The sequence below is a fragment of the Acanthisitta chloris genome, unplaced genomic scaffold (genome assembly GCF_000695815.1).
Source record: "Acanthisitta chloris isolate BGI_N310 unplaced genomic scaffold, ASM69581v1 scaffold23538, whole genome shotgun sequence".
NCBI classification, from domain to species: domain Eukaryota; kingdom Metazoa; phylum Chordata; class Aves; order Passeriformes; family Acanthisittidae; genus Acanthisitta; species Acanthisitta chloris.
The window spans coordinates 35,205-53,269 of NW_008685702.1; the positions used below are offsets into that span (position 1 = coordinate 35,205).

Here is an 18,065-nt window from a genome sequence, read left to right on the forward strand (position 1 = left end):
AGATCATATTTTCCACCAAGATTCCTGGTTACTAATACTCTTCTACTCCAACGTTTGGCTGGGAATGAGGAGCAGAACTGCTTGCTTGCTCTGTCAGTGAGAGTACTGGCAGAGAGCTGAATTACTGGTGCTCCTGACACCAGTAACACAACTTCCTCCCCCTTGCAGCACTGAAAGAGAGGAATAAGCCCTTTTAGTCAGGGTATTTGTCACATTGTTTACAGTTCCATCTGCATGGAACTCAGCTGTTCTGTAAAGTCCAGAACTCCTTCCTGATAAAGTTTAGGCTGATTAAAGAATCAGCTGGTTAAATATTAACAGGAGGGGAAACATTGTGTCAGCAGGCAACAAAGCTGTGTGTAACTGAAGTGTAAATAGGCAGCCTTAGAATAAGATGATTCAGAATTACTCCACTTGCATGTGAAATGCTCACACTGATTGTTTTAGTCAGCCATTAATTGTCATGAATATTTTGGTTAACAGCAATAACCCGGTTGTCCTTGGCCCCAACAACTCCAACCTTCCCAGAATATTTGGTATCATTGCGGATGGGGAAATCCACGAAGCTATCAAACATGAAGATCCCTGCACCAAGAGATTGGCTAATGTTGTGCGCCAAGTGCAGGTAAATAAATGCTTACGTGTAAAGGAAACATGCAGAGCCTATTTCAGAAGTAACCAAACTGTTAAACCAGTTTTGAGAGCCTCATCTCCTTAGAGGACAATGCTTCAATCAGTGATCCTGGAGATCCTTGGACATTCCTTGAATGATTACTGATCAAACGTGGTGACAATTGCACTTCAATAAAGCGTATGAATTGAAAAAGGAAAAGTAATGACATGCAGCTAGGTCGTTAACATTCAGCCCAGTATTAGTTTTTTGGTGGGTTTTTTTCTGAGTCAGAAATTGAAATCTGCATGCCCTTTTATCAGTGAACTGTACTGCAGGATTTGATCCAGCATGTGGATCTTGTAAGGGTCCCCAGCATCCTGTGGTGAGGTATTAAGGTAGCAGAGGCTTCGGTTCTTTGGTAGAGAACAAGTGCACACCACAAGTAGTGTTACTACTGCCCTCTTTAATCCAGTGCAAATACAGGTGGCTGTTCAGTGTTGTCCCTGCCTTGGGGGAACTGCCATAAGGTTCACTTTCTTTATGCCATAATGAGTAACTTCATGGTGATTGGGATGTCCAAGGATTTAAGCAGCACTTACCTATAGTGGTGTAAGTGATGGTGCTCACAGGGCAGCGCTGAGCCAGGGCCAAATGTTGGGTGATTGGAGCACCTAATGATAGAAAGGAATGTGCCTGGCAAGCATATAGCTCATAAAAAGGCGTAGAGGATTTGGAGCAGCAGCTGTTCAATTACTGTCCATTCTGCCCGTCCTGCTTTGGCAAAACTCAGGTTCAGGAGTTTCAGGAGTACTTGATTTTGGAAAGGATGCACTTGGATGAGTGTGTCAGCCTGTGAGATCCATTATGCCTGGTACAAAACAACTTGTTAAATTCCTGAAGGCATAAAGAGACCCAAATTGAGCGAAGTTTCAAAGGCAAAGTGGTGTAAGTGGCTGCTCTAGGTCCTGGCTGACAGATACAAATCCTTGCTGTTAGTCTGGGAATGGAAAGTCTATAATAATCATTATTTAACAATACAATTATTTAACAACATACATCTATAGATTAGTTGTGTACAGCAAAGTCTTGTTTTGGCCAGCAATGATAGGAACATTAATATGGAAACAAGACTTCAGCATTGGCTAAATGATTTCCCTTCAGATTGTGGAGAAAAAAAAAAATCTTACAAAAATACAGTTTTAGCACACCGTTGCCAGTCTTGTCTCTCTTCACATACAGTATTTTGACTTCAGTAAAGCACTGTAAATGTTTTATTCTGTGATAGGGATTTTGAAGGCTGTGTAGTTGCCAGCAGGACTGCCTGCTGCTGCTGCTGCCCAGATTCCAGCAGAAAGACTCTTTTTTTCATTTCAAATGATCTCAGTAGCTGTTTCACTGCCAGTGTCTGACATGAGCAACATTATGGTCATAAATGGAATTGAACATAAACTTTATTCCTCATGCTTAATTCTCAGGCCATAAATGTTCCAGTGTAAAGTACCAATTTAAATGTGTGTCAGAAATGCTGGAAGAGCACATTTAATTCTGAAGTATGTCATCATACATTGAGAGTCTAAAATGTTATTTAAAGCTAAAACCACAAACTTAAAATCAACTTGAGAGCCTTTGTTTTTTAATTTTGTGAATCCATGGTTTTTGAATTGTGTGAGAAAAGGGCATTATAATAGAACTGAATGTAAAATATACTAAATATAAACTGTTTTTCATTTACATGCTGCTATCACAAAAACCAATCTAAAGACCTACAGTCAGTCATCTGCAATTTTTCTTCCTATCATTGTCCTAAAGAAAGCAGGGTGCCACTTGCTTCCAGCTTCTACTCATAAGTGAATAAATACTTTTTTCCCAACCTTGTTTAAATTCCAGCATTTTTTGGTACGGTTAGGACAGCCCCTACTGATGGTGACTTTAAAAGCTAATTTCTCAGCTGAGGGCTGTGGTAACACAGGTGATGGTTTAGATTTACCCAGACAGATGCTGTTTGGGAAGGAAGTTTCCTTCACTGAAGAGCAATGCCTGTGTTGGCAGCAGAGTTTTACCTTCACTGAAGAGCAATGCCTGTGGTGGCAGCAGAGTTCTGCATACACACCTGTAGCCTCTGTAGCACATTGTACTGTAATCACAGTGCTCCCTTTGGAGCTCTTGAGTGCTTTGCTGTGGCACCAGTGCCCAGAAGATAGTCTGGTGTTGAAGCATAGTTCTGTTTTGCTCGAACATTGATTAACTTCAGTGCAAAATGGAGCAAATGGTTTAGGCTGTGGTTAATGTAAGAGTGTCAGTTGTCAATTGACCCACTTTAGGGAGTTCTCAGGAGTTTTGAATCGATCACTCTGCTGCTGTTTAGCCTTTTGGAGCATCTCTGGTTGAACCTATGTAGGACTGTGCATAACTGAAGATTTCAGTCTGTTCTCTTTGGCCTATATATTACAGGAATATGCTGAGTGAATGTTGAGCTTTGTAAACATAAGAGTTTAGGATGTGCTTGTCAGCCTGCATAAAAACCACTTCTCATTTGTTTTGTAGACATCTGGAGGACTGTGGACAGAATGCATATCACAGCTCAATGCAGATCAACAGGCAGCCATACAGGAGCTCCTGAACTCTGCTTGAAGGGCCTTAATTATCATCTGCAAGAAAACTAACTCCAAATAAACGTTTACCCTATTGTTTAGGTTTCTTTTGTTTCTTTTTTGAGTAAAACCAGAACTGTAGTGCGTGTAGGCCATTCTTCTGCAACCTACAGGCAGTGGCAGCAGGAAGAAGAATTCTTTCAGAACGGTGTTTAAATCGGTTTCTATCCCACAACATGGAAGAAGTTTCCTGTAAACCCTACAATAGCACTGAAGAGTATTTTTCTAACGGTATAAGCCATCCATACGATGGTGAAAGGGAAACAAGTTGAATTTTCTCATTAGACATAATGAATTAAGAAACAGCTTTAAGACCTACAGCAGTAGATGTACGTTGTAACAGATAAACGTTTCTCTACATCTAGTGTTAATTGTATTAATTGGAGTGTGAGTCTTTGTAGGGTAGAAAGTGTCCTTCTGCCCAGCAAGTTAGTAGATCAAAAGATGAAAAACTGAAGACAAAGATGGAGCATGAAGACCTCATTGATCGCACTTCCGATTCCCAAAAACAACTTGTACAGTGACTCAATGAGGAAAGCTGTTCAGCTTCCAGCCCTTGAATGTGAAGTCTCTTTGGCATGTCTGACAGTATCTCATTCACTCCTCAATAAATGACATTGAAACACAAGAAGCTTGTGTAGAAGTTCAGTGATGTGTGGTTCTTTTGATTTACTCTTGTGAAAAGATGCAAATAACAAACTATACAAGTCACGATTTTATATTTGAAACTTTGTATATTGTTGCCTATTACAGATTTTATGCATTTTTGTTTCTTGACTTTTTAACAAATTTTTCACCCAAGTGTGTGGAACGGAAACTTAATGGCATTCCTTGTATGACAGTAAATTTACATATCTTGACTTTCAAATGTTTTTCATGTTCTGATGCAATTGCATTTCTTAACTTATAAAATGTGGTGTTGTTGCCGCCGCAGTGTGCCGCATGCTCTGGCAGGCAGTGATCCTGTGGCAGTAGCCTGTGTTTTGTTCAGAACCATTATGCAGTTGAAAGCCTGACCTGAGAAAATCAAAAAAAGGCTGCTCAGGTCTTTCTGGTGCTGCGAGAGCAATACATCATTTACCAGCAAACATAAGCATAGAGTGTGATTTCTAACAAAGGTGAGAGAGTTTTTCACTCTTACTTCAAAGCTCTTAGTACATGCATTGATCTTTAAAAACTTCAGTTCCTGTCGATCTCAGTTGTCTCTCGAAACAGACAAATCTTGTCAAAGAAGGTGTAAGTTTTCTTCCTTTATAACAAGAAAAGGAGAAATTTACATGTAATAAATTCCACTTTTAGTAAAGAATAAGCTTGGTTTTGCCTTTGAAAATGTTTCAGAAAGGAAAACAGTACAGAATGAGGTGTACCAAAACCAGCCTAGGACTATTAGAGCCAAATGCTTGTGAGGCAAACTGCCTAAACCATGGGATTTGACAATGCAGTTGTGTTTAGAAGCAGCTGAAACACTGCAAGAAAGTCCCTACTGCTTCAATTTTTGTTTTGTTCTGTATTGTTAATGCCATATTTACAGAAATTCAAGCATTCATACGTCTGAGAAATGTATGTTAAGGATTAGATACCAGTACGCTAACAGAACTAATAAGTTAGGTCACTTATCTCAAGCACTGGTTCTGACTACAAAAATTGGGCTATATTCATCATCTTTCTTGTTTGTGGGATTTAGGTTTTTAAGTATTCTTTACTTCAAGTTCCCCTCAATCTAAAGCGTGTAAGTTTTTCCCTGCAGCATACTTTTTGTACTTTTCCTCAAAGCCTCAGGCTTAGATTTGTTTTCTCCCCACTTTGGACTAACACTATGTGGAGAAAATGATAACACATTTGGTATTTCCCTGAAACAGCATCAGCTTTGGGTCTCTGTAATGTAAGAGAGCAGCATTTGAACTGCTCTCCTAATGGAACAACTCTAATCTTTCCTTCCTTTCAGCCCAAGTAAATGAGAACAAATAGAACCAGGAGATGGGGTTGCTTTGTCTGCCAGTGCCAGCATAAAGCAACTTTGTGCAGTTGCTTCTACCTTGTTAACAATCATTTTATCAAAGAAAAGGGCACTGAGGGAGTCACTGTGTCAACTTGAGGTGTAGCTTGGTTCCAGGGCCTACCTGGAGATCTCTTGTTTGTCCCCACTAAACTTGTCAGTGTTAATCAAAAAGTTTCTGTAGCGTTTTCTCAACTTGCACAAGCTTTAAAAACTCTACACTCCCTTTCCACTTACTTAAAAGCTGCCTGGATCACTAATCTTGGCTTTTCTGGTTCCTTAATACAAAATTTTTATGCAGTCAACCATTCCTGTTCTTCCACAGCACTGAAGTACTGCTGCCCAAAGAAAGTATAGTCTAACAGGAGCTTTTTATCTGCAGCTATCAAAAAAAATACAGTGTCCTCCTTAGGAAGCAGTTGAAGGAATCTTAACAGTAGTACTGATATGGGAAGGGTTGTAGTTTTAATGCAACCATTTTTCCTGAGTATAACTCCAATCCTGCTCAGCTATTGTGTGGGTTAAGAGATGTACCTAACGTAGTGTAAAGAGCGCTGCAAACAATAGCAGTGCTCTGCTTTGGCAGGACAAAGAGGTACCAAATCCACACCAGACGTCCACACAAGTGTTCAGAAGTTGTACTTGGTAACAGCAAAACACAACTAGAAAACTTGCCACACATTGGAACACAATGTTCCAGTATTGGAGTTCCATTAGCTTATTTAATAAGCATATAATAGGAACGAGCATTTATGAGCACTGCCTTCCAAAATAGGTCATTTCCTGAAGTGTGGGTGACTTCCCCTCTAAACCCATATATTCTTACTGTTCTGAAGGTGAAGCTACTTGCTTTTTCTTTGCAACTCTAGGTTGTTCTTGACAGATATTAATGCAGATAAATGTCTAGTCCCCCTTGCCTGACTTTGTCTACAAGATCCCCCGAGAATCCTGTGCAAAATCTGTGTAAGAAAGTGACTTGTAGACTTCATGCTTTCAACATGGGGTTTGTGTACTGCTGTGGCATTCTGTCATTGCTTTTTCTCTGCAGAGACTTGGAAGTAATGCTGAGTGCAAGGGCTGGTATTCCCCAGCATAGAACAGTTGTTGTTATGCCAAATGTTGTCTGTTGTTCTCTACACATTTAGATCTATCAGTCTCATGTATGGAGTACATGCATGAGAGTAAGACATGTTGCACAGTTGGAATTTTTGATGAAATAAAGAATTAAGGAAGGTGAATTTCCTAATGAGTCTGTGTATGCATGTATGTATTGGCTGTGCAGTCACCTCGGGCTCTGGAACTGGAGCTTTAGTTTTGCCTTAGTGATACTTAAAAGGGTGAGTTTTCCAAACACAGTGAGGCTGCTATTAAAAATAATACAAAAGTCAAGTATTTGCCACCCCATATTTTTTCAACTTTGAAGTAATTTGCTGGGCACCTTTGGGGAGCAGCCTTAGCCTTCGCTGTTTAATCAGTTTGCTCTTACTTTTGCTAACTTAGCCAATGGTACTTGCTTGTATGGGGCTTGACAGTATCTTAAATTCTAAGCAACACATTTATTGTCTTCTGAGAAGCAGCAAACAGGATCAAAGCTTCTGTCTAGTACAGGTCCTTTCCCTTTTTGATTATCGTGAAGATGTTTGTGTTGCTTCAAAGAAGACATTTCCTGGGACAGCTCAACACCTGCTGAGACTTCAGAGGTATGGGCTCAATATTGGATAAAAGTTGTGGGATTCCTTCAGGAAGAGGTTTCTACAGCATCTTCTCTGACACAAAAGGGATGTGAGGAATGGAGGCCCACTCAGGACATGAAAGCTGTGTCTTTGAATTCAAAGTGCTAACCTCAGTCACAGTATGGTTATTCCAGTAGAAATCTGGGTTTGTCTCTCGAGTTTTAGACTGCTTTTGTGTATCAGAGTATTTGCTTTTCAAAGGCACTGTCTTGTTCCTCACAGCCCATGAGGCCTGAATGTTTGGTCTTTACCTTTGTTATGAGTTCACAGATTTTGCTCACACAATTAATTGACTCTGATCTTTCTAATTACCTGATAGAGAAGACACTACATCACTTCTCAGCTCATCTGAGCCTATTTAGAAAATCAGCCTGGGAGTGGCAGCCTGGGATGATGATTCCTCCTGATGAGCTCCTGCAGGGCTGGAGTTAGTGTGAAATTCATTTCTTTGGTTTGGAGACCTGAAATTGCAGTTTCTTCTCTGGTGAGACTGTTTCTTCAATCTCTGCAAGAGATCTTATCGATGCAGTATTTTCTGTGTGCTTTCAGGAAGGTAAGGTAGGGCCTAGGATGTAGTTACAAGTCAGTTTCGACTTTTATGACTCTGCTTGCTCACTCCAGAGGCTGCCTATGACCTCACTTCAGGTGCAGGGAATTTTTGTGGCTGCTAAACCATGGAATCAGAATATCTTGAGTTTAATATCACTACTACTCTTGGTTTAAGAATAACTTAAGCTGATGTAACACTAGATGCACACAAGTATTTGTAGTGTAGTTTCACTTAGCAATAGATACTGAAAATTCAGCAGTAAGCAGTGAATGCCTTAGGGGGTTTTGTTGGTTTGGGGTTTGTTTGGAGGATGTGGTGGTGTGCGTTGTTGCTGGCAGAGGAGGTTCAAAGCTCCCCCGAGGCACCAGATGAGCTATACTGGTTGCTGGAATGGAATTTTTGAATTTTCTTTCAGAGGAGTGGGAGGGAGACGTGTTGGCAGACACCCCCCAGGGGACCATTACCCAGGAATAGATAGTGAAGTATTCCTGCCTTACCAGTGACTGACAGGAATTACATGTTTGACTTCAGTCAGTTTCTCTCTGAAGGTTGTTCCTTGTCTCTCATTTTGCCAACACCATTAGCACTGCTTGTTGCCTGCTGCAGATGGCCAGTGTCTTTTGATGGTGGGCCAGAAGAAAAAGGGGATATTTCTTCAAGTTACTATTTCTGCATTAAATGTGTGGCTGATTTTTTTCCTAAGAAGCAGCAGAAAGCTTTGTTTTAAATATATCTGAAGTATGTTTTTCCATGTAATGTGTGCTGTTAACAAAACACCGTTCCTTCAGCACTGCACAGTCCCATCTTGCAGTGATAGGATTTGATGTAAATTAGTTAAAAGGTTTCATATTCAATTCACATATTATCTTAAAAACTTAATGCTCATCTTCCAACAAAAAAAAGCTTGGAATAAAATTCACGTTTTGGATTCAGACTGGTGAAAAATATCCTAACACAGGATCTCAAATCAGGGAAGCTAAGCATGCCTGAATTACTAAAAGTTAAATTGTGCAATATCACCATTTTTAAGTACCTGAGAATAAAATGCCAAGAGACATTTTTACTGTGTAGTTTTGTCTGTTTAGGAGTTGGTATTCCTGGAAAACAAAACAACAAAAAAACAAAACCAAAGGCAAATACCACCAAACACCCCAAAACTGCTAATTTTTGTCAATAGTTAACAGCAAGAAGTGTGTGGATGCAGTGGTTATATTCCAGGAGTTCTGTGCTCCAGCTAAAGTTTCTTCTGGCCAGTAGATGGAGATGATACAATTGACTATTAGAGGGCCATATACTTGTACTGGGGAAGTTTGCTACTTTACAGTCCCTGGTTTTTTGGGAGCATGTTTTTTAATAGGATCATTTTATAGGCAGAGTGTTAAAACTCTAACTTCTCTTTACTGGGAACCTGTGCACAGGGCAGATGGTTTGTCTTGAAAGCTGCTTGTTACAACTCTAGAGACAGAAAACAAAGGAGAGTGTTAACTCAGTACAGGTTTAGCCAGGTCTTCTCCCTATCCCTGTTTCTCCCATCATTAAAAGAGATGAATAAAGTACATGCCCATAAATAAATGCCTCCTTGTAAGAGCAAAACGACCATAGCAATTTTCTCCTTGCTGCTAGAAAACCAAACTGCCACCTCTCCTCATCCGCAGGGTAAGGAGGAAATGAGCTTCATTCGGGATTGGCCTGTCAATCTTTGGGAGCAAGTGACAAGGAATAGTGGCTGTGTGGATAATCTCTTCAGGCACTGTGTTAACATCTACAAGTGTGGATTCCTGTCCTTAAAATGACTAAAAGCTTCAAGACATACCTGGTGGTGGCAGAGTGTGATAAGAAGACACATTTCAAATTGAAAGTGAAAAGGGTTAACCAGTAAAAAAAAGGACATTAAATTTGCGAAGAGGAAGTCTTCAGCTGCCCTTGTTGCTATTAAAACATTGTCCCATGATATTTATTATCCTTAGGTAAAAAAATAAACGAACAAAAAGACCCCTACAACCCAAACAAACTACACAGACATGGCCTAGCTCAAACCTCCAAGTTGCAGGAATTGGACTCTTCTTATGCCTGAGCACAAAATTGAACTCTGAGTAGTTGCCCACTGTAACTTCTATTTTCTAAATAGATTTTTTAGTAATGTTTTCCAGCTCCTAACATGAGTGGAGTAGATAACTTTTGTCCTGCCTCATTTTTCAGCCACCTTTTCTATAGTGTTTGATTTGCTGGAATGTGAGTTCCTTGCTGGTCCTATGGAAAAGGTGATCTAGTTTTGTTTGGTATGTTTTGTAGGTGGTTTTTTTTTTAATTTGACACAGCTGCCAATGTTTTTCCTTTTGAAAAGGACAATGGAAGTTCAAGCAACTCTTAAAAAAATTAATTTCTTCACAACAACTCACCTGGACTTTGTATCTAAACTGTGAAATTTGGACACCTAAATTATTTTGTCTTGTCCGTAAGCTGAATTACCATCCCAGCTTCAAAAAAACGAAACACAAACAAGTTTCTATCAGGCCATCTAAAAAAAGAATCATAATTTTCCCCAAAATCCTAAATTTGTCTGGTTCTACTGTAATTATGGTGGAAGAGAACAATTGCTTTGGTTGGAAAAAGGGCAACGCTGAATGACTTTAGGCAGGATTTTCTTGTAAGAATTCCTCTTCCTTCCTAAGGAGGGAGTTGGGCAGCAGGTGCTGCAGTTGCCAGGGCTGTTCTTCATAAACACCTGTGCACCTCTGCCCTGACTTCACGTGCAGTCCTGATGCCAGTGCCAGAAATGGGATATGGCAGAACTAGAAAGGTTGAGAAAAAGGTGAGAAGTTTAAGAAGCATGCAGTGCAGCCACCTGAGGTGAAACTGAAGAGGTTAGGGTCTTCAGACTGGAAAAAGGTGATGATTCCAAGGGAAGCAAGACAGATATCTACGCAGTTGTGAATGCACTCCAGGTGAATTGGGAACAACTCACTGTTTCTCATCACACAAGATCAAATGCTACCCAAATAAAGTATTAAACAGGGCATTTAAAACCACAAAGAAATATTTTTCATGCACTGTAGTTTCTGGTGGATGTGTCTGGAAGTCAAAGAATTAGACCAATTATTTAAGGGTAGGTGTGTGGGTGGTTAATAAACAAGGTGCTCCTGAGGGAACCACTTGCACAAGAAGTCCTTAAATCGTCAGCTGTCAGAAGCTGGAAGAGTAGGCTAGGAAAAGGATCTCTCTACCTTTGTCCCATTTGTTGTATTCTTTCCCCCAGGCTCCCTTACTCTATCTCCTGTTAGGCACCCAGTTCTCTGATCAGGCTTCACATGGCTGTTTGTACACATCCTTCGTTACAGCACTCCTCACTTCTCCCTCACTGGTTTTGCTTATACAGACCAAAATCTCACTATGTTTGCATGGAGCTTTGGGAGATAGAAATAATTCTTCACCCAGGTCATAGAGGATCAACTAGAACAGGAATCACTTTGTGTAAAACATGTTCAGTGCTAATATTCATGTAGACACTGTTTTCTTACCTTGACACTGTTGTAACATGTCTCCTAAATAAAAGACAAAAGAGTAATCTATAATGAAATAAAACCACAATAAAATGTCTATCCTTTATTCTCTGCACCATTTTGAAGGAGCTAATGGATTTTTCATGTATTCAAATGTGGCAGATCTGAAATGCTTGAATTTTTGTAGCTTGCACAAAGGATCAAAGTGCAGCAGAAAGTGAGGCGTGTGGTGAGACTCTCTGGCTTTCCCTAGTAGAATATTAAACCATTTTAATATTTGGGCAGTTTTATGAGAACTGTAGCTCCTTTGTTACTGATCTGCCTCTTTAGGAGGAGTGATGACAGCAGGAAATGGGGATTAAGATTTCCTCTCCAGTGCCAGAGGGAGATAGGGCACAGTACAGATGTGCAATACGCAGTGTTATCAGCTGCAGAGAAACTGTGAAGGGAACAAGCTGAACCGGCAACGGTGAAGCAATTGGAAATATCAAAGAAAATAATGTATTTCAGAATTTAGAAGTATGAGATAAGAGGCATCTTTTTTTATAAAGAACTGGTTGAATTTAGTACAGACTATATTAAACCTCCTGGTGCTTTAAAACATTTCCTGGGAGATATTCTGGTTAAGCCTGTCCTATTTCAGCAGAGTGAATTCAATCCAGTTACATGTTAAGCTCATGCTCATTTTGAAATCTAGTATTTAAAAAATAAGATTATTGTTTTACTTTTGGTTCTCTTGCAAATTACAAAGGGTCACTGGAGAAAACTGAGATATTTTAAAAGGACAAATGTATCCTAAAGATTACTGATAAACCAGAAATCATTGCTTTCTGTGTTTCATTGTCAGAGCAAACAGTGAATCTCACATTTAAAATATTTGTAAAGTGGAAAACCGTACAATAAACTGAAAGACTATGCAACACCACAGTGCTGAGGGGAATGCAGACACACACAACGTGCAGACCACTAACCATGGAAACAGAAAAAAATACTAGTAACAACAGTCATAATGGATTTTTTCTCTTAAGTAGAGTGGGAAAATTATCTAATTGGAAGCAGTGGTAATGAATTATGAATTATTAGATTAGGTGGAATAAAACAGGCATGGGAAAAACTCATCCCTCCCTTTGCCTCTCCCCTGCATCTCAGAAAGTAAAGATACTGTAAACAGAAACTGTTCCATCTCTGTCTTCAGCATCAGAACCTAGGAAACAGGACAGCATTCATCACTCACCCTTAAAAGCTCCAGGCAGAGCCTCAGTTGCTACAGACAGTGACACAACAGCTCACACTTCTGCACAGGGAGGAACACAACCATCAGTTCTGTGTATCCTTGTCAGCAAGCTGATGGGAGCTAATGGAACAAAAAGTGTATGTTTAATCTATCTGACCTTTAGGGGAAAAATTTCCTTCCTGATTCAAAAGTAGTCTGTAGCAGGAAGTAGACTATGTCATTGTAGATGATTTTTCTCATCAGTAAACTGGAAATGATGCTTTATATTATTTTTTTCTAAATTCTACTTTCCAGAGCAGTTATTTTGTTTTCATTCATTGGAATTGTATTGCTGAGGAAAAGGACTGCAGTAGACAAAAAATAATGAGAAGGAAAATAAATGCCTTTCAAGTCTCTAATAATTTGGTCATTTGATTTTATTAAGTGTAAATTATGCAAATCTTGCTAAGTGTTTTACAGTGATATGTTATTTCTGTAAATTATTTAATAGTTTTCACTTTCAGAACAGAAAGTTTCACAGATCCCTTTTGAAGAAGGAATTCCATTAATTATATTAAACACTGATAAAAATACATGGTCTTGTTTCTCTTCGTTCTGCTATGTTTTTTATATGGGCAGCATACAAATTACCACCCTAGGAATACTCAGCTTCTGGCCTGACATTTAGGAATGGGCTAATTTCAGAGGCTGCAACCTGAAACAGCAAAATCATACACTGAATTGATGTTTGCTTTGACAGGTTTTACTGTTGCTCCCCCCAGCCAGATTTAGATGCTCTAAAAATTAAAACAGGAGACTATGATAATGGAGAAGACAGTAATTAAGTCACTTGTTGTACCAAGCCATTGTAAAAATAAATTTCTCATCCAGCATGGAGTCAGAAAGGACCCATGGGAGAGCCTGGATGCAACTCAGCACTAGATAAGGTTCCCCCACCACCACTTTGAGGTGGGGATTATCCCAGAAGGATGTATGCAGACACACTGATATATCCCAGATGTATTCCCTTGCAGGAGGTCACAACAAAAATATTGGCAGGGGGGTGTTGAAGAGAGGAGATTTATTATTTTTGTGGGAATCTTTAAGTCTGATACTGTTAAAAGCCACGTTTAATGTTCGTTATTATTCTCATTTTCATATTTTCAGCTGTGTTTACTCATGGTATAAAATCTGAGGGGCTGCAAAAATTGCACTTATTTTTTTGTTTAGAACCATTTACTTACATCAGTCCAGGTACTTAAAAGGTTCTTCTTCATCACATTTAACATCACATGTTAATTGGTCTCAAAATAATTTAATTAATTTAGTTGTACTGTCCTGGAAAGTATCACCTTTTTTCTTTCTTTTTCTTTTTCTTCAAACTGATAAACAGTTTGCCCTGTCCAAAATTAGAAAAACACGGAAGAGAATGAACTTTGGTGCTGGGAGTTCTATCCTAGACTGAATTCTAAGGGCACATTTCTATTTCATACAAAACATTTAGTTTTCTTCTCCAAAGTAGTATTGAAAGATTAATGCGGTTGGTTGGTTGTTTATAGGAAATCTTTTCAGCTCTGCAAATATTTTCCCCTTATCACTTCTCTCTCTTCACCATGACAGAGGAGGTACATCGTTTCTGATGGAAATACTGACATAGAATATATATACGTTGTCCTGATATTCAGTGTTCTTTTTCCCTTCTTTTGGGAGAAAAGGTGAAAATGGATTGCAGGAGAGGAAGCCTAAATATGAACAGCAAAATTATTTTCTTTTTTTTACAAACTTCTGAATTTTTCTTTGGCTTCTATTTTCTTGAACATTCTGATATTTTAACTCCCTAAATGATGATTTTATAGATAATTATAATAAATTATTGTTTTCATTTACATCGTAGCAGTTGACAATTTTGTCCATTAATGAGTACTTTGGAATTCTCAGCATTATTTAAAAAATGAACATTGTTTTTCTACTTGGCTTTGCAGACAAGAAAAAGCAAGCATGAAGTGAATATAAGCCAAAGCAATCTACAGAGTTTTGAGGAGTATAAATTGTTCATGAATTTCAAATTAACTTTCTAGCTCTGAAGCTTCAGGGATGACTCCTCTATGATTGCACTGGTGATCATCTGAGCACAGATATGCAGCTGATGTAACAAACACATTAATCCTGAAACAGACAAATACACTGGACAACACAAGTTGTAAACAAGTTAAATATGATGACATGTAACAGAGGTGATGCTGTATGACATTGTACTGAGGTTGGGGAGAGAGAGCTTTGTTCCAACAGCTTGATATGCAAAAGTTCTCATATAAATTCTTAAGGACTTGGGAAACTGTTGCATTAATTCATGACGTTATACCCTTTGAGCAGGCAATAAACAAAATCTGCTAATTAGCTGGTTCTAAGCGCTTACTTTTCAATGGTTGAGTATTTCTTTCACATGGAAATCCTAAAGTTTGAGAATAGAAATTCACTCCTTTGTTAACTGGCTAAATATTTATTTGGGGTATTTTTCTTTGGGTTTTTTTTCCCCTCAAAAGTGAAGACATGGTCTACTGCCAGTATTGTACACTACTATGAAAACAGTAAATCACCACTGCTTCTAGCTGTAAGCTGGATGTTGCATTCTGATGTGGAAGCAAGAAATACACATTGGTTCAACATTAGTTATCTTTCCAGATTAGGGGTAATATTAACAATTGATGACTGTAATAACGTTTTGAGAAGACATGGACAAAAATATACAGCAAACAAAAGCCTCTGGAAGGGTGGGAATCCTGAATGCTACAAAATGTGTGATAAAAATAACAGTGAATAAATGGATAGTTCTGTCCTGCTCCTGCAGTGAAACTGGCAGCAACAGAGGAGTTAACACAAGTTAACACAGAGACACATGAGAGCCTAAAAGTGACCAACCAAACGCTGCAGGTTTGCAAGATTGAGCCCTAAACCACATTTATGCCAGAACAGACTGATAAATCTAGCACGGAACTATGTGCTGAAAGGGTCTTTGAAACTGAATTTCAGGCTCCAGGGAAAACATCTGTGGAATGCTTTACGGAAAAGAATTACTAGACTTCTGAAATAGAGAGATTTGGTTTACTTAGCTTCTCACCGTAATGAAACACAGCAAAACATTTCAATTCAAGACATATTTTGAAGTAGTTTACAAAAGAGGCATAGATTTTAAGGCCAGAAGGAGCTCTGAAGAACCCAATCTGACCTTAGTGTAAAGCAGACCAAAGGACTTAATCCACTCACTTTGGGTTTGAGTCCAATAATTTAGGTTGACAAAGCACACAGATAGGCAACAAGTAACTGCATGGCAGGTGAAAATGGGAAGGTGCAGGTACACTGACCTAGCTGCCTGCACACCTTCTGGAAGGTGCATGCACACCTTCTGGAACCTCACAACTAACGGAAGAAAATGTCAATGGAAAAAACCCTGCAAATCACCCAGCATGTGAGAGCTGTAAAAAGTGTAGCCTTTCCAGAGACATGTATTTGCATCCCCTTGCAGCCTTTGCTTTTTTTCTTTCCTACAGGGTAAAAGGCAGAAGGTATAGAGGCACAAGTCTCTCAAGATGAGAGAACCTTGTTAACATACTTCTCTTGTTCCCTTCCTTTCCCTTGGATTTTCTTTTATCAGGTAAAGCCAAAATGAATAATCATGCCAGTTTAGCCTTGCTTAATCTGAAATCAGTTCCAGCTCTTCTCTTCTTTGTCAGTGAATGCCAACAAAGCTTATCTGTTTTCTTTCAGAAACATGAACTAACTAGAAGCATTCTTCTTATTTCAGTGACTTTGAAAACAAATGCTGTTCCTCTCAAGTTCTCCTGTTTGTTTGATGTACCAACAAATTCCACATCTCAGCCAACAGGGAAGAAATGTAACCCTGCATCCTACAGGAAGCTAACAGCAGCCATGAGTGCTTTGCTCATCTATCGCATCAGAACAGTGCAAGTTGCTGCCATGTGAAATTTACAAGAGAGAACTCTGTTTTAGAGAAAAATCGCTGTATTTTTCTATGTCAGTCCCTAGTTGTGATGGATACCTTCAGAAGATCCAAGAATTGAAGGGTTAACTAAATAAACACATTCAGCCTGTCCATGGCTCCTTGAGAAATGACCAACGTCTTGGAGGCTTCAGTAACTACACCATTCAAGACAGTATTTCACTTTTGCTTTTGGAGCTGGGTAAGAAATGATCAGTAGCTGCAGGGCAACCTGTTACTTTAGTTCACTACCGAGAAATGTTTCAAGGTCACTCAAACTTGGAAGCCACTGAAGATGACCTCATTCATTTCATGTAATTACAACAACTCTTTTGTTAGGTGTGAATGAGGCATTAGTGATCTGGAAGTGTAGATAAAAAGCACCAGGAAATTCTAAATGTTAAGTGCAGCTCTTACCCTAACTGCACCTTGGGTAAGAGTTAAAGCTGCTGACAAAACCAGTATTTGGAAAAGGCAATCTTCTTTCACCTCAGTGTTTTTAACCACAGTTCATATGGCCAGGCAGTTGGATTAGATGGTTGTCATAGGACCCTTCTAATGAAAATATTCTCTATTTATATTCTATTTCCATTCTACACTGGCAGAATGAAAACGTAAATCTTCCTTCTTGATCTTCTACAGACCGTCCATTTTGCGTGGAACAAGCCTGGGGGAAAATAACAATAATTACTATCTTATCAAGTATTGATAGCTAAAGACAATTTCCAGTTTTTCAGTCAGTAATGTATGTACTTCAGTTAAAGTTTCAGGGTTGACTACAGAAATTAGGTTCTCTTGATCTCACAAGGTTGGATGGCATATGCACTGAGCTCTTTGTAGTGAGGTGTTTGTGCACAGAGAGGCATTGCTGTTGACAGCAAAGGAATTTGTCTTTTGGGGATTAAGCAACGCCAAGGCTTAGACCAAAATATAGAGTTCACATACCAGTTCTCTTTCCTCCAGTGATTAAAAACTAGACATACAAGTAGGGCTCCTCAAATACTCTTTCAATTCTATGTGCTCAGAAGAGTTACTTTATAAATACACACTGATTTTACTGCTCCCTCCCGGGTCACTGAGACAATTTCGAAGTCCTGAAGGGTTTCCCCAGCATCACTCATTTGTTTGCACCATCCAGCCTACTTCCTGAAAAAAAAATTGTGTGAAGACTGGAGGAGGCTCAAAGCTTGGAGGCACAAAGAGGTGCACGCCCTAACACTTCAGTTATGCAAATGAAAATGGTGATTTAAGAGCTGCTGCATGCAAACAACTCTGCTGGCCCTAGGTGTGACAGCCTTTTTGCTATAGCTCCGAATCTCCTCCGAGGGAATGAATGTTCAGGGTCTGGAGAAGAGGCACACGCCTGGTCCTGGTCTCTGCCTGGTGGTCTCCTTGCTACCCATGTACAGAAGTGGAGACTTTCTAGAAACAGCCCCTGAAGGCCAAATTGCTTCTACAGGTTAAACTTTACAGTGCTGTGATCTGTGGTTGCCTAATGAGGAAGAAATTAGAGGTTACAACAAACTAGTAACCCTAGATGTGAGCACAGTACCCACACGCGTACCTAGTGCTCTGGTTTCTCTGGCACCGCAGGCAAGCGCCAGGAGTGCGCTGGGTGTGGAGGGATGGGCAGGCGAAGCCTCGCTCCGCTCTCCGCTGGCTCCCGACGCCTCTCTCCTAAGATCCGGAGTATTACTGGGCTGCACAGATCCCCCGAGCGCGTCCCGGTTTAACAGCCTCGAACCGATTCCCTCTGCAGGGAAGGGCAGCGGGGACAGCCCCGGTGAGCTCCCCAGAGCCGCAGCGACGGGC

General features: G+C 39.7%; 1 protein-coding gene across 1 annotated transcript in view; it reads left to right on the forward strand.

Annotated features, from left to right (window-relative positions):
* Positions 1 to 3,912, forward strand: part of IPO5 (importin 5) — a 34,695-nt gene extending 30,783 nt beyond the window's left edge. The window contains exons 24-25 of the mRNA XM_009079876.1: positions 484 to 625; positions 3,158 to 3,912. Of these exons, the coding sequence (XP_009078124.1) occupies positions 484 to 625; positions 3,158 to 3,244 (229 nt within the window). The 3' untranslated portion in view covers positions 3,245 to 3,912. The remainder of the gene's footprint in view (positions 1 to 483; positions 626 to 3,157) is intronic.
* Positions 3,913 to 18,065: the final 14,153 nt, after the last annotated feature.